The sequence below is a fragment of the Hypanus sabinus genome, chromosome 19, assembly GCF_030144855.1.
Source record: "Hypanus sabinus isolate sHypSab1 chromosome 19, sHypSab1.hap1, whole genome shotgun sequence".
NCBI classification, from domain to species: Eukaryota; Metazoa; Chordata; class Chondrichthyes; order Myliobatiformes; family Dasyatidae; genus Hypanus; species Hypanus sabinus.
In genome coordinates, this window is record NC_082724.1 from 64332349 (window position 1) to 64348340 (window position 15992).

Here is a 15992-nt window from a genome sequence, read left to right on the forward strand (position 1 = left end):
TCCTCTCCACATCCACTATATTTAGGCCTTTCAATATTCAACAGGTTTCAATAAGAAACACCCCTCATTCTTCGAACCTCCAACAAGTATAGGCCCAGAACCATCAAACGCTCTTCATATGTTAACCCTTTCATTCCTGGAATCATTCTCATGAAGCTCCTGGGGACCTTCTCCAATGTCAGCATATCTTTTCTTAAATAAGGGGCCCAAAATTGCACATAATACTCAAAGTGCAATCTTACCAATGCCTTATAAAGCTTCAGCATTTCACCTTGCTTTTATATCCTAGTCCTCTTAAATTGAATGCTGGCATCACATTTGCCTTCCTCACCACCAATTCAACCTGTAAGTTAATCTTTAGGGAATCCTGTACATTGAAATTTTCAAGACTGAGCTTTTGAGATATTGATTAATTAATAATATTTACATGTAAAAGCTGAGGGTTAGATCAGCAATGATTTTATTACTTTGCAACTGCTTTGTGTGTTGAGTAGCCCAATTCTGTAATTATTTTCCTAAATTTATCAAAAAATAGACTTGATATTGATTACCTGAAGAAATCAAAGGGCAAACGTAAAATAATAAAAGTTATTAAAATGATTACTAATTCCAGGAAACCGCTAATGAGACTAAGGGCTGAGAAATTTCCTAGACCTGTTGCCCTGCACCTGGTTTTCTAAGAGAGATGGGTACAGAGGTAGCAAATTCATCTGACTGTACATAAGATACAACCAAATGAAACAACTTTTCTCTTTTCCACAGTGCACACACAAAATATATGTCACGTACAACACATAAAACAAAATATTACCATAAATAGGTTAATAAAATATAATTTAAAATGCATGCAGTGCGCAGCACAGGTAAACACTAAACAGTAAACAGCTGGCTGTCAAGTGATGAGACCTTAGTGGTGACAGCGTATTCATTAGTCTTACACCCTGAGGGAAAAAGCTGTTAACCAGTCTAGCAGTCCTAGTCCTGATGCTCCTGTATTTCCTTCCTGACAGTGGTGTGTCACAGAGATTATGGGATGGGTGGAAGGGATCCTCAACAGTGCTTTGGGCCCTTTGTCTGCAATGGTCTCAGTAGATGTCACAAATAGTGGGGAGGAAGTTGCAAGGTTTATGTACTCAAGGAGGTTAATTATAGGTACCTGAAATCTCTGTTTCTGAGGGAATATCACGTGTGAAGCCACATACATGGCAAAGAAACAGTATAAATGTAGAGAGCAGTTTAGGTTTGTAGGCATGGGGTAAGGAACATCAACAAGCATGAAAGAAACACAGGATAAACTGGAGTTCATTCCTCTGCCTTCAATTTCTGCAACTGACAATTAGTTCATCTGCATCATTGTGTTTTTTAGCTTTTAGGAATTGTACTTAATTTTTGAAAATCCTTTGTATTTTAGAAGTGGTTTATAATTTGGAAGTCTTTATCAGACAGTAATCTTCTGTGTGTTTTAAATGTGTTTTAAGAATGTTGTTTGGATTTAAATGTGTTTCACTGAAAATAAATGAAATGTTTTAAACTACTTTGTTAGCTGGAAATAGCTTCTCCTGGTAGGAAGGGAGGATCCGCTGTTCAAATAATAGGTATTAGTAACTAAACTCATCATAGAGAATAAACAGGGAAGTGAACTACTCTTTGAAAATTGGGTAGTTACAGAATAACCTCCCTTTAGTGAAGTATCTATACTGCTGTAGCTATTTGAGCTTAAGGTCTTCGTTTGACTTTAGAATATTGTGGTCAGCAAACCCAATAGCATCACAGAGACTTCCACAGTGCAAACTGATGCAAAATGCTTATTCAGTTTGTCCACCATTTCCTTGTCCCCATTACTACCTCTCCAGCATAATTTTCAATAGTCCAATATCCGATCCTGCCTTTCTTTTACTGTTTATATAGCTGAAAAAAACTTTCAGTATCCTCTTTTATATTATTGGCTTAGCTTGTCTTTATATTGACGTACACAAAGTGCTGCTGGAAATCAGTAGGTGAGTAGTAATGGAAATGAAGAAACAGTCAAAGCTTCAGGCCAAGACCCTCTTCAGACCTTTGTGTTTGCCTTCATATTTCTTTTCTCTCCTTTCAGGTGGTGCCTTTGTTGCTTTGTAAAAGCTTCCCAAATCTCTTACTTTCCACTAGTTTTTACAATATTGTATGTTCACTCTTTTACGCTTTCTTTTACTTTTATGCTTTCTCTTGCCAGTCATTGTTCCCTCATCCTCCCTTTAGAATGCTGACTTGTTGGGATGAAATGACTTTTTGAAATACTCCCAGAAACTCTCATCATTGCTACTCCACTGTCATTGCAACTAGAGTACCTTCCCAATCAACTTTGGCCAGCTCTTCTCTCATGTCTCTGTAGTTGTCTTTACTCAACTGTAATACTAATACTTATGATTTTAGCTTCAGTCATTCAATGCCCCTCTTCTCAAATTTGTCTCTATGTTGCCTGAATTTAAACTCTTATCCTTTTCTAAGCATTTTTTTTATCCAGGTGACTTCAGTAACTTCTCTTGCACTCTCCTTCTCTTTTCCTAGAACCAGGTTTTCACAAGAGGTAAATCCACACACCGACCATTCTGTTGAAAGTCCTCTCCACAGTATTAGTTACCAGGGCCTACATTACCAGCAATCCAGAGATTATTATCTTTTTGATTCTGCTTTTTAATTTAGTTCTTATTGACTCATATTCTTTGAGCAGAATCCCTTTCCTCATTCTACCCATGTCATATATACATGGACCACAACACTGGATTTTTGCCCTCCCACTCCAAATTACTCTGCAGGTCAGATGAGATGTCCCGAATCTGGCACAGGCAGACCACACAGCCTCTGGGACTCTAGATCCTTACAACAGAACTCATCTGTTCCCTTAACTGTACTATCCGCAATTACAACTACATATTTCTTCTCTCCTCTCCTTTAAATGTGTCAGTTTAAAATAATCAATTCTGCAGTGGTCTGACCATGATCTGAGTCAAAGTCATAAAAACAGGAATGTTCTGCTAATTGTAGTCTTTGAGAAAACACCAAAATTAAGCATGTATGTTGAGCATATGTGTATGTTTTTAAAGTTTTTCAACACTACCTTTTAAGTTTACTGACCACTAAAATAACTGGTAGGTGGTTCTGTAAAGTATTTTGAAGTCATTTTTGATCTTTGATATAACAGTTATGCATTGTAGATGGATTGTCACAGATTTAAAATGTTTTTTTAGTGAAATAACCCATTTTAAACACTATTACTGTTGAGTATATAAAAGAATATTTGACTATATAAAGAATATCTCCATATTGTGACTTTAAAAAGTTTTCAACACCCTTGGAAGTTTTCATATTTTATTGTTTTACAACACTGAATTACAGTTGTTTTAATTTGGCTTTTTTGACACTGATCAACAGAAAAGTCTCAGAGTGAAAACAAATTTCTACAAATTAATCTAAATCCATTACAATTATTAAATACAAAATAATTGATTGCATAATTACTCACCCCCTTCAAGTCAGTATTTGGTAGATGCACCTTTTACAATTACAGCTTCGAGTCTGTGTGGATTGGTCTCTATCAGCTTTGCACATCTTGTCACTACAATTTTTCCCCATTCTTCTTTACAAAACTGCTCAAGCTCTGTCAGATTGCGTGGGGATTGTGAGTGAGCAGCCCTTTTCAAGTTCAGCCACAAATTCTCAATTGGATTGAGATCTGGACTCTGACTTGGCCACTCCAGGACGTTAACTTTGTTGTTTTTAAGCCGTTCCTGTGTAGCTTTGGCTTGATGGTTGGGGTCATTGTCTTGCTGGAAAACAAATCTTCTCCAAATTGCAGTTCTCTTGCAGACTACATCAGGATTTCCCTGTGTTTTGCTGCATTCATTTTACCCTCTCTATTCACAACCCTTCTAGGGTCTGTTGCAGTGAAGCATCTCCATAGCATGATGCAGCCACCACCGTGCTTCACTGTAAGGATGGTGTGTTTTTGACGTGGCTTATGCCAAACATAGTGTTTAGTCTGATGGCCAAAAGCTCAATTTTGGTTTCATCAGACCATAGAACCTTCTTCCAGCTGACTTCAGAAACTCAAACATGTTTTCTGGCAAACTCTAGCCAAGACTTCATGTGAGCTTTTTTCAACAGTGGGGTTTTTTTTGCCACTCTCCCTTAAAGCTGTGACTGGTGAAGCACCCAGGCAACAATTGTTGTATGCAGAGTCTCTCCCATCTCAGCCACTGAAGCTTGTAACTCCTCCTGGTGGTCTCCCTCACTAGCCCCCTTCTTGCACGGTTGCTCAGTTTTTGAGGACAGCCTGCTCTAGGCAGATTTACAGATGTGCCATATTCTTCCCATTTCTCGATGATTTACTCCAAGGGATATTCAACGAGTTGGAAGTTTTCTTGTATCCATCTCCTGACTTGTGCTTTTCAGTAGCCTTTTCACAGAGCTGTTTGAAGTGTTCCTTTGTCTTCATGGTGTAGTTTTTGCCAGGATACTGACTCACCAGCAGTTGGACCTTCCAGATACAGGTGTATTTTTACTACAATCAGTTGAAACACCTTGACTGGATACAGTTGATCTCCATTTAACTAATTATGTGGCTTTGAAAACCAGTTGGCTGCACCAGTGATGATTTGGTGTGTCACATTAAAGGGCATGAATAATTATAATCAATTATTTTGTGCTTTATATTTGTAATTAATTTAGATCACTTTGTAGCGATTTGTTTTCACTTTGGAATGATAGTCACTTTTGATCAGTGTCAAAAAAAGCCAAATTAAATCAATTAAGATTCAATGTTGTAAAACAACAAAACATGAAACTTCCAGGAGAGAATGAATACTTTTACAGGCACTGTATTTTTTTTAATAATCTTGCATTGTTTCATGGCATCTTTTACATTATAAATGAGTTTGAGCAGAATGTTAGGAGGAGTAAATTTTTTTCAAGCACACTCCGTGTTTGGCTTGCCTGCTTCATCCAACCCCAAGTGTGTCAGAAGTGCTACCAAACACTAGAATCTTGGTAAAATAACTCAATTTCTTTCCTCTTGACAGGCATTTTTCCACAAAGAGTACATAGTGAACCATCCTGAAGACAGTGAGAAAATTAACCAGCTGAAAGAACTCATGCAGGAACAGGTATTGTGTTCCCGTCTGTGCTCCAGTCATCTCTTTATCTTACAGATTCATAGAGTTATACTCAGAGTAACTACTGCTTTGTCACACCATGTCCATGCTGACCATCACGCCTATCGAAATTAATCCCAATATCTATACTGCCTGCATTAATTCCAATATACCCTGCTCTTTCAGGTATTACCTGCCCAGATGCTTCTTAAATGCCGTTACTGTTCCTGTCTCCATCCTCTTTCCCACAGGTTCATTCCAGATACTAACTGCATTTTGTGCAAAATATTTATCCTTCAGATCCAATTTAACCCTTCTTCTCACCTTAAACCTACACCCTCTAGTTTTCGAGATAGGAAACAGACTGTAGCTATCTACTCTATGTATGATCAGTAGTCACTTTATTAGGTACCTCCTCTGAAATGGCCATTCAGTGTCTATTCGTGACCTTCTACTGCTATAGCCCATCCATTTTAAGGTTCGATGTGTTGTGCATCCAGGGATGCTGTTCTACACACCACCATTGTAATGCGTAGTTAGTTGAGTTACTGTCATCTTCCTGTCAGACTGAACCAGTTTGGCCATTCTCCTCTGACCTCTCTCATTAACAAGGCATTTTTGCCCACAGAACTTCTACTCACTGTATGTTCTGTTACTGTTTTTCGCATCATTTTCTGTAAACTGAGATCAGCAGTTTCTGAGATACTCAAAACACCCTATCTGGCATCAACCATTACTCTACAGTCAAAGTCACTTAGATCATATTTCTCCCCCATTCTGGTGGTTGATCTGAACAAAAACTGGACATCTGAACCGTGTCTGCATAATTTTATGCATTGAGTTGCTGCTACATGATTGGATGATTAGATATTTGCATTAAGAGTGTATGCCTCTCATAATTTTACATATCCCTAGAATGTCACCTTTCAGCCTCTGTACTCCACAGAAAGCAGTTCTGGCTTATTCAATCTCTTTATAACTCAGGTGCTCCAGTCCAGGTAAAATGTCTGTGAAACCTTTCTGCACATTCTCCAGGTTAAAAACATCTTTCCTGTAGTGTGATGACCAGAACTGCACACAGTACTCCCAATTGCAGCCTAGCAGTGTTTTGCACACCTCTAATGTGATGTCCCTACTCTCTTACTCGATGCCTCAGCTAATGAAGACAAGCATGCCATATACCTTCTTCGCCATCCTGGTTATCTGTGTTTCCACTTCCAAGGAATTATGTACTTGTATTCCAATGTCTCTCTATTCAACAACACTCCCCATCTGCCCACTTACCAAAGTTGATGAATATTCTTTTGTAACCTCAGACACCCTCTTCATTGTCTTGGGTTTCTGCACACTGATTAATTATGCTACAGAACAAACATACTATATAACAAACTGCAGAGAAAGAGCCACTTGTTCCTACTTAACAGCACTGGTCACAGATGTCCAATCTGAAAAGTAACCCTCCACCATCAGCCTCTGCCTCCTACCACCAAGTCAATTTTGTATATAATTGGCTAGCTCATTCAAAGTTCAAATGAAATTTATTATCAAAGTACCACATACTACCTTGTGTTTCATTTTCTTGCAGCATCCTTGATGGCTGCTTTCTGTGGCAGTGATCCTTGTAAATGTGCTCAATGAGAGGAAGGGCTTTATCTGTAATGGACAGGGTTGTATCCATCATTCCTGCTCATTGGTGTTTCCATATCAGGCCATGATGAAACCAGTCAGGAAACACTCCACTCTGCACCTATAGAAGTGTTAGATACGCAAATTTCTAAGAACGTAGAGGCACTGCTGTGCCTTCTTTGTGATGGGACTCACATGCTCAGGACAGATCCTCTGATACGGTAACACCAAGGAACAATCTTCACTTCCGATCCTCTAATGAGGTACTTAGCTCATGGATCTCCAGCTCTGTCCTCCTGTAGTCAATAGTCAGCTCTTTGGTTTTACTGACATTGTGTGACAGGTTATTGTTCTAACCAACCAACTGTTTCTGGTAGTACTCAGACTACGTAGAAAAAATTTATAATCCATAAGCATCTAGTAAGGAGCAAAGTACCTATGGTGAGTTATCTTTAAGGATCTTTATAGATAATAGCCAGCCTCTTCTGTGATTGTTGCCCACAGGTTCATATTCTTGGAGTGGGATTAGCAATTCATGAGAAGCTGGTACATCCAGAGATGCGGCCCCTGCACAAGAAGTTGATAGATCAGTTCCAGATGATGAGGTCCAGCCTTTGTCATGTGAGTATTAATGCCACTGACAATATGGTGGCAATCGAGTGAAAGTGTCTTAGAGCAATTTTTTTCTTTAATTTTGTTCATTTTGTGGTTATCAAGTTTTTGTTGCAGGCAGAGTAAAACTCCTTCTATTATCTACAAAAAGCAGAGCAGCAGGTCACCCGGCTTCTTTGGAAGCACCTTCCGAATCATTAACCTCTGCCATAATGTAGGAAATAGCAGTAATTGTGTGGAAATCATTCTCACATTCAAACGTCACTCCAGCTCCCAAACCATCCTGACTTTAATAAGCATAATGTAGTCTGGGATAAAAAAGTAAGAACTGTCTTTATTGTTGATAAAATAAATGCAGAAAGCTATTGAGTTGATGGGTATAAAAGTATCAAATGGAATTCAATCTGGAGAAGTGTTAGGTAACGTAGACAGGGAAGATCAACAAGGCAAAAGGACACAGAATAATTGGTAAGATACCAGAATGTGTAGAGGGACAAAGCGATCTTGATGCATAGCATATAGGGGACAGAAGTGCACGCAAGAACTTTGCAGAACACAAGACAGGTTTATAGTATTCTGTACATTTCTGATTTCCATACTACAAGAACGATACACAACACGAGAGATTAAATTTTTGAGAATATTATTAGGATGAAAATTTTAATTTTAAGAGTTATTTACTAGGTTCTATTTTTTCTCTAATGAAGACTATCTTAGCGAGTTATACAAAATCATGAGGGATCTAGAAAGATGGAAGATTAAGGATTTATTTTCCACTGGAGGAGTGATTGATATGCAGGGAAAGAACTGAAGGATTTAAGGAGGTGTCAAGGAGACTGAAATTCTGACTGCCTAGTGTTGGTGGAAGAAACTCTCTTCACATTTAAAAGGCTTGTAAAGGACGAGTAAAGAGCCATGACCTACAAGGCTGGCAAGTGGAAGTAGCCTGCACACTGCATTTTTAAATAGCATGAATACAATAGACACCTGGAATAGAGTCATTCAGTACAGAAACATGACCTTTGACCCACCATGCAAGCACTGACCAGCAGGCATCCATCTTTTTCAGAATCAGGTTTATTATCACTAGCATGTGTCGTGAAATTTGTTAAATTAGCAGCAGCAGTTCAATGCAGTACATAATATAGAAGAAAAAACTGATAATAATAAGTAAATAAGTAAATCAATTACAGTATACATATTGAATAGATTAAAAATCGTGCAAAAATCAGAAATAATATATATAAAAAAGTTACATAGTGTCCAAGGGTTCAATGTCCATTTAGGATTGGATGGCAGAGGGGAAGAAGCTGTTCCTGAATCGCTGACTGTGTGCCTTCAGGCTTCTGTACCTCCTACCTGATGGTAACAGTGAGAAAAGGGCATGTCCTGGGTGCTGGAGGTCCTTAATAATGGACACTGCCTTTCTGAGACACCACTCCTTGAAGATTTCCTGGGTACTTTGTAGGCTAGTACCCAAGATGGAGCCTGCTAAATTTACAACCCTCTGCAGCTTATTTTGGTCCTGTGCAGTAGCCCCCCCCCCCCCCAAAACCAGTGATGCAGCCTGTCAGAATGCCCTCCACGGTACATCTATAGAAGTTTTTGAGTGCATTTGTTGACATACCAAATCTCTTCAGACTCCTAATGAAATATAGCCGCTGTCTTGCCTTCTTTATAATTGCATCAATATGGTGAGACCAGGTTCGATCCTCAGAGACCCTGACACCCAGGAACTTGAAACTGCTCACTCTCTCCACTTCTGATCTCAATTTACTGGTCTCAATTTTTCCTTCAGGGACCCACCTAAAGCAAGGGAGTTCATACCGGCTACCTATCTACCAACATATCTTTGGCCTGTGGTAGAAGACCCTGGTGTCACAGGGAGAATAGGCAAACTCTACACAGCAAAGTTAGGTTGGGACCATGGTCAATGGAGCTGTGAGACGGCAGCAGTTACTGCTGTACCACTATGTCAGCAAACTGCTGCAATTATCTTACCAAAGGTCCTGTGGGACTCTAAGTAGTGCAATGATTTAGTGCCATGTATTTGTATGCTCTGAATTCACACATGCTCAAGTCAGTATCACCTTGGACCATCGCTGCCACCACAGAAGGGAAATGCTTAACTCTTAAGACTGGGCATAAATTGAGTCTAGACCCAGAGATGAACAGAGCCTCTGGATAGTGGTACTGAGGTCCTTTGACATTCACACTCATGTCTTTTCAGTGTTTCTAGTAGAAACATGGGTTCAGTATGGGATCATATCACCAATATTTTGACCCATTAAACAAGACTGTCCGCTGAGAGCATCAGGCTTGTTGAATTGAGATTTCCTAATAAAAAATGGAATATGAGTCCACTTATACACAGCCAATATATTGTTCTGAACTAAATAACAAAACTACATTTTAAAAACTAGAAATCCTAAGTAATCAAGCATGACCTTAAGAAGTCAGAAATCATTTGTGGTGACATATCACTTTGGGTCTTGATCAAAGGTCGACTGTTTACTCTTTTCCATAGATGCTGCTTGGCTTGCTGAGTTCCTCCAGCATTTTGTGTGTATTGCTTGGATTTCCAGCATCTACAGATCTTCTTGTGTTTCTGATTCTACCACTGTGGATACTTTTGGGTGGGAATGACCTACCAAAGGAAAACTCACAGAAACCACATCTCTGGCACTGAGCCTAGCTCCGTGGCTCAGAAAGGAAGGTGGGAGAAGAGGAGAGTGGTGATAAGGAATTCAATAGTTTAGGGAAGTAGACAGAAAATTCTATGGATGCAAAGGAGACTCCTGGATTGTATGTTGCTTCCCAGGTGTCAGAATCAGGGACATATCAGATCAGATCCACAGCATTCTAAAGGAGAAGAGTGAGTGGTCAGAAGTCAGGCCGGCAACAATGACATAGGTAGGGAAATGGATGAGGTCCTGAAGAGAGAATATGGGAGGACGTCCTGGAGGGATTGTGTACTGTCAAGATAGATGGAAGTCAGAAACAGGAAGGGAGCAATCACTTTATTGGGACTATTCTGTAGCCCCATAATATCAACAGAAGCACTGAGGAGCAGATCAGGAAGCAGATTTTGGAAAGGTGAAAAATAACAGGATAGTTGTTATGGGTAATCTTAACCTTCCTAATACAGTATTGATTGGCAGCATGGGGTGGAATATGTTAGCTGTGGTCAGGAAGGATTCCTCACACAATACGTAGACAGGCCTACTATAGAAGAGACCATACTGGATATGGTGTTAGGCAATCTGGAGCTGGGTCAGGGGTCAAATCTCTCAGCGGATGAGCATTTCTGAGACAATAATTACAATAATTACAACTCTGATCTTTAGACAGGGATAGAAGCAGAGTGTATTGAAAAATATTCATTTGGGATAGGGCAAATTATGATGCTATTAAGCAGGAATTTGGGGGTATAAATTGGGAATGGCAATACTCAGGAGAATTCACAACAAAAATGTGGAGGTACTTTAGCGAGCACTTGCATGGGGTTCTGGATTGGTTTGTCCCACTGAGGCAGGAAAAGGATGGTGGGTGAAGGAAACATGGTTGACAAGAGATGTGGTAAGGACAGGCTGATGATATGACAAAATTGCTATTGCATTGTAAAAGGGGAACAAATTCCAAAAGGGTGATGAATACCAGACTGAATGTGATATACATGAATGCATGCAATATACAGAATAAGACAGATAAATCTGTAGCACAGTTACAGATGGACAGGTATGATGTTGTGGGCATCACTGAATCAGAGCTGAAAGAAGGTTATGGCTGGGAGCTTAACATCCAAGGATACACATTGTATTGAAAAGATAGGCAGGTTGGCTGAGTGGTTGGTGGTGGCTCTGTTAGTAAAAATTTAAATCAAATCATTAGAAAAAGGGGATATAGGATCAGAATGTGTAGAATCATTGTAGGTAGAGCTAAGAAACTGCAAGGATAAAAAGACCCTGATGGGAATTACATACAGATTTCCAAACAGTAGTAAAGACATGGACTACAAATTACATCGCAAGATAGAAAATGCATGTCAAAAGGGCAATTTTACAATACTCATGGAGGATTTCAGTATACAGGTAGATAGGGAAAATCAGGTTGGTGCTGGATCCCAAGAGGGCAGACTTGTAGAATGCCTACGAGATAGCTTTTCAGAGCAGCTCATGGGTGAGCCAACTAGGGAATCAGCTATTCTTGACTGGATGTTATGCAATGACCTGGAATTGGTTACAGAGCTTAAGGTAAAGAAGCCCTTTAGGGGTAGTGATCATAACATGATCAGATTCACTCTGCAATTAGAGACAGAGAAGCCAAAGTCAGATGTATCCATATTAGAATGGAGTAAGGAAGATTACAGAGGCATGAGAGAAGAGCTGGCCAAATTTGATTAATGGTAGAGCAGCAATGGCTGGAGTTTTTGGAAACAATTCGGAAGGCACAAGATAGATATAGTGCCTATAAAAAGTATCCCCCCCCCCCCCCCGTAGCAAAATACAGGGAAATCCTGGAGAAAAACCAGATATAGTCTGCAAGAAAACTGACTTAGGAGATTTGTTTTCCAGCAAGACAGTGACCCCAAGCATGAAGCCAAAGTTACACAGAAATGGCTTAAAACATCAAAGTTTAAAACATCTGGAGTGGCTGAGTCAGAGTGCAGACCTCAATCCAATTGAGAATTTGTGGCTGGACTTGAAAAAGGCTGTTCACTCACAATCCCTATGCAATTTGACAGAGCGTGAGCAGTTTTGTAAAGAAGAATGGGGAAAAATTGCAGTGTCCAGATGTACAAAGCTTATAGAAACCAATCCACACAGACTCAAGGCTGAAATTGCTGCAAAGGTGCATCTACTAAATACTGACTTGAAGAGGCTGAATACTTATGCAATCAATTATTTTGCGTTTTATATATGTGATTAATTTAACTCACTTTGTAGAGATCTGTTTTCACTTTGACACAGAAGAGCCTTTTTCTATTGATCAGTGCCAACAAAGCCAAATTAAATCCACCATGATTCAATGTTGTAAAACAATAAAACATGAAAACTTCCAACAGAATCGAATACTTTTTATATGTGCTGTGCATCCCAAAGAAAAGGTATTCTAAAGGCAGATTGACACAGGGGAAGTCAAAGCCAACATAAAAGCCAAAGGTAGGGTGTATAATTGAACAAAAATTGGTGGAAAGTATGAGGATTGGGAAGTTTTTAAAAACCACCAGAAGACAACTAAAAAAATCATAAAGAAGGAAAAGATGGAATGCAAAGTTAAGAGGATACCAAACATTTCTTCAAATATATAAAGTGTAAAAGAGATGTGAGAGTAGATATTGGACTGCTGGAAAATGAAGCTGGAGTGGTAGTAATGGGGGGGTCAAAGAAATGGCGGATGAACTGAATAAGTATTTTGCATCAGTCTTCACCATGGAAGACATTAGCAGTATGTTGGAAATTCAAGAGTGTCAGGGGCCAGTGTGAGTTAAGTTACCATTACTAGGGAGAAGATACTTGGGAAACTGAAAGGTCTGAAAGTAGGTAAGTCATCTGGACCAGATCATCTACACCCCAGAGTTCTGAAAGAGATTGTGAAGGCATCAGTAATGATCTTTCAAGAATCAATAGATTCTGGCATGGTTCCAGAGGACTGGAAAATTACAAATGTCACTCCACTCTTTAAGAAAGGAGGGAGGGAACAGAAAGGAAATTATGGACCAGTTAGCCTGACCTCAGTGGTTGGGAAGATGTTGGAGTCAGTTGTTAAGGATGAGGTCATGGAGTACTTGGTGATACAGGGCAAAATAGGGCAATATCAGCATGGTTTCCTTAAGGGAAAATCTTGCCTGATAAACCTGTTGACATTTTTTGAGGAGATTACAAGTTGGATAGATAAAAGGGATGCAGTGGATATTGTATATTTGGTTTTTCAGAAGGCCTTTGACAAGGTGCCACACATGAGGCTGCTTATGAAGTTTATGAAGTTAAGAGCCGATGGTATTACAGGAAAGTTACTAGTGTAGTTAGAGCATTGGCTGATTGGTAGGCAGCAGCGAGAGGGAATAAAAGGATCCTTTTCTGGTTTGCTGCCAGTGACTACTGATGTTCCACTGGGGTCAGTGTTGAGACCGTTTCTTTTTATGCTGTGTATCAGTGATTTAGATGATGGAATAGATGGTTTTGTTGCCAAGTGTGCAGATGATACAAAGATTGGTGGAGGGGCAGGTAGTGTTGAGGAAACAAGTAGGCTGCAGAAGGACTTGGGATTAGAAGAATGGGCAAGAAAGTAGCAAATGAAATACAATGTTAGACATTGGTAGAAGAAATAAATGTGCAGTCTACTTTCTAAACGAGGAGAAAATCAAAAAATCTGAGATGCAAAGGGACTTAGGAGTCCCTGTGCAGAACACCCTAAAGGTTAACTGCAGGTAGAGTCAGTGGTGAGAAAGGAAAATACATTCAGTTCAAGAGGTCTAGAATATAAGAACAGGGATGTGATGCTGAGGCTTTATAAGGCACTGGTGAGGCCTCACCTTAAGTATTGTGAACTGTTTTGGGCTTTATCTGAGAATAGATGTGCTGGCATTGGAGAGGGTTCAGAGGAGATTCACTAGGATGATTCCAAGAATCATTATTATACGAGGAACATTTGATGGCTTTGGGCCTGTACTCATTGGAACTTAGAAGAATGAGGGGGAATCTCATAGACAGAGTAGATGTAGAAAGGATGTTTCCCATGTTGGGGGAGTCTAGGACAAGAGGGCACAGCCTTAGGATAGAGAGGTGTCCATTTAAAACAGAAATGTGGAGACATTTCTTTAGCCAAGAGAAAGAAGATAGTTAAGAACAATATTGGCCCCTTGAAGAATGAATTGGGAGAAATTGTTATGGGAAACAGGGAAATGGCAACAGAATTTAATGCATACTTTAGATCTGTCTTCACCAGGGAAGACACAAGCAATCTCCCAGATGTATGGATGGGCCAGGGTCATAAGATATCAGAGGAATTGAGACAGATTGACATTAGGAAAGGAACTGTGATGAGTAGACTGGTAGGACTGAAGGCTAATAAATCCCGGGTCCAGATGGTCTGCATCCGAGGGTTCTAAAAGAGGTGGCTCAGGAAATTGCGGATGCATTGGTAATCATTTTCCAATGTTCCTTAGATTCAGGATCAGTTCCTGAAGATTGGAGAGTGGCTAATGTTGTCCCACTTTTCAAGAAGGGAGGGAAGGAGAAAACGGAGAACTATCGCCCTGTTAGCCTAACGTCAGTCGTGGGGAAGATGCCTGAGTCCATTATTAAGGACGAAATAGTGGCACATCTAGATGGCAGAAATAGGATTAGGCCGAGCCAGCATGGATTTACCAAGGGCAAATCATGCTTGACTAATCTGTTGGAGTTTTTTGAGGGTGTAACAAGGATGTTAGATGAGGGTAAGCCAGTGGATGTAGTGTACCTAGATTTTCAGAAGGCATTCGATAAGGTGCCACATAGGAGATTGGTGAGTAAAATCAGAGCTCATGGCATTGGGGGCAGGGTTTCAACATGGATAGAAAACTGGTTGGCAGATAGAAAGCAAAGGGTAGCAGTGAATGGGTGTTTCTCAGACTGGCTGGAGGTGACTAGTGGGGTACCACAGGGCTCTGTATTGGGACCACAGCTCTTTACGATTTATGTCAATGATTTAGATGAGGGCATTGAAAACTATATCAGCAAGTTTGCTGACGATACTAAACTGGGTGGCAGTGTGACATGCGAAGAGGACGTTAGGAGAATACAGGGAGACTTGGATAGGCTGAGTGACTGGGCAGATACTTGGCAGATGTCATTCAATGTGAATAAATGTGAAGTTATCCACTTTGGAAGCAGGAACAAGAGGGCAGAGTATTGTCTGAACGGTGTCGTGTTAGGTAAGGGAGAAATGCAAAGAGACCTAGGAGTCCTAGTTCACCAGTCAATGAAGGTGAATGAGCAAGTGCAACAGGCAGTGAAGAGGGCAAATGGAATGTTGGCCTTTGTTACAAGGGGAATTGAATACAAGAGCAAGGATGTTCTTTTGCATTTGTACAGGGCCCTGGTGAGACCACACCTGGAATATTGTGTACAGTTTTGGTCTCCAGGTTTAAGGAAGGACATTCTGGTAATTGAGGAAGTGCAGCGTAGATTCACTAGGTTGATTCCTGGGATGGCAGGGCTGTCTTACGCAGAGAGATTGGAGAGATTGGGCTTGTACACGCTGGAATTGAGGAGATTGAGAGGGGATCTGATTGAAACGTTTAAGATAATTAAAGGATTTGATAGGATTGAGGCAGGAAATATGTTCCAGATGTTGGGAGAGTCCAGTACCAGAGGGCATGGATTGAGAATAAGAGGTCAGTTATTTAAAACAGAGTTGAGGAAGAGCTTCTTCTCCCAGAGAGTTGTGGAGGTGTGGAATGCACTGCCTCGGAAGACGGTGGAGGCCAATTCTCTGGATGCTTTCAAGAAGGAGCTGGATAGATATCTGATGGATAGGAGAATCAAGGGATATGGGGACAAGGCAGGGACTGGGTATTGATAGTGAATGATCAGCCATGATCTCAGAATGGCGGTGCAGACTCAAGGGGCCGAATGGTCTACT

General features: G+C 40.2%; 1 protein-coding gene across 1 annotated transcript in view; it reads left to right on the top strand.

Moving 5' to 3' along the window:
- dock3 (dedicator of cytokinesis 3) overlaps window positions 1-15992 on the top strand; it is a 964109-nt gene that overhangs the window by 905092 nt on the left and 43025 nt on the right. The window contains exons 44-45 of the mRNA XM_059944552.1: window positions 5058-5141; window positions 7260-7376. Coding sequence (XP_059800535.1) covers window positions 5058-5141; window positions 7260-7376 — 201 coding nt within the window. The remainder of the gene's footprint in view (window positions 1-5057; window positions 5142-7259; window positions 7377-15992) is intronic.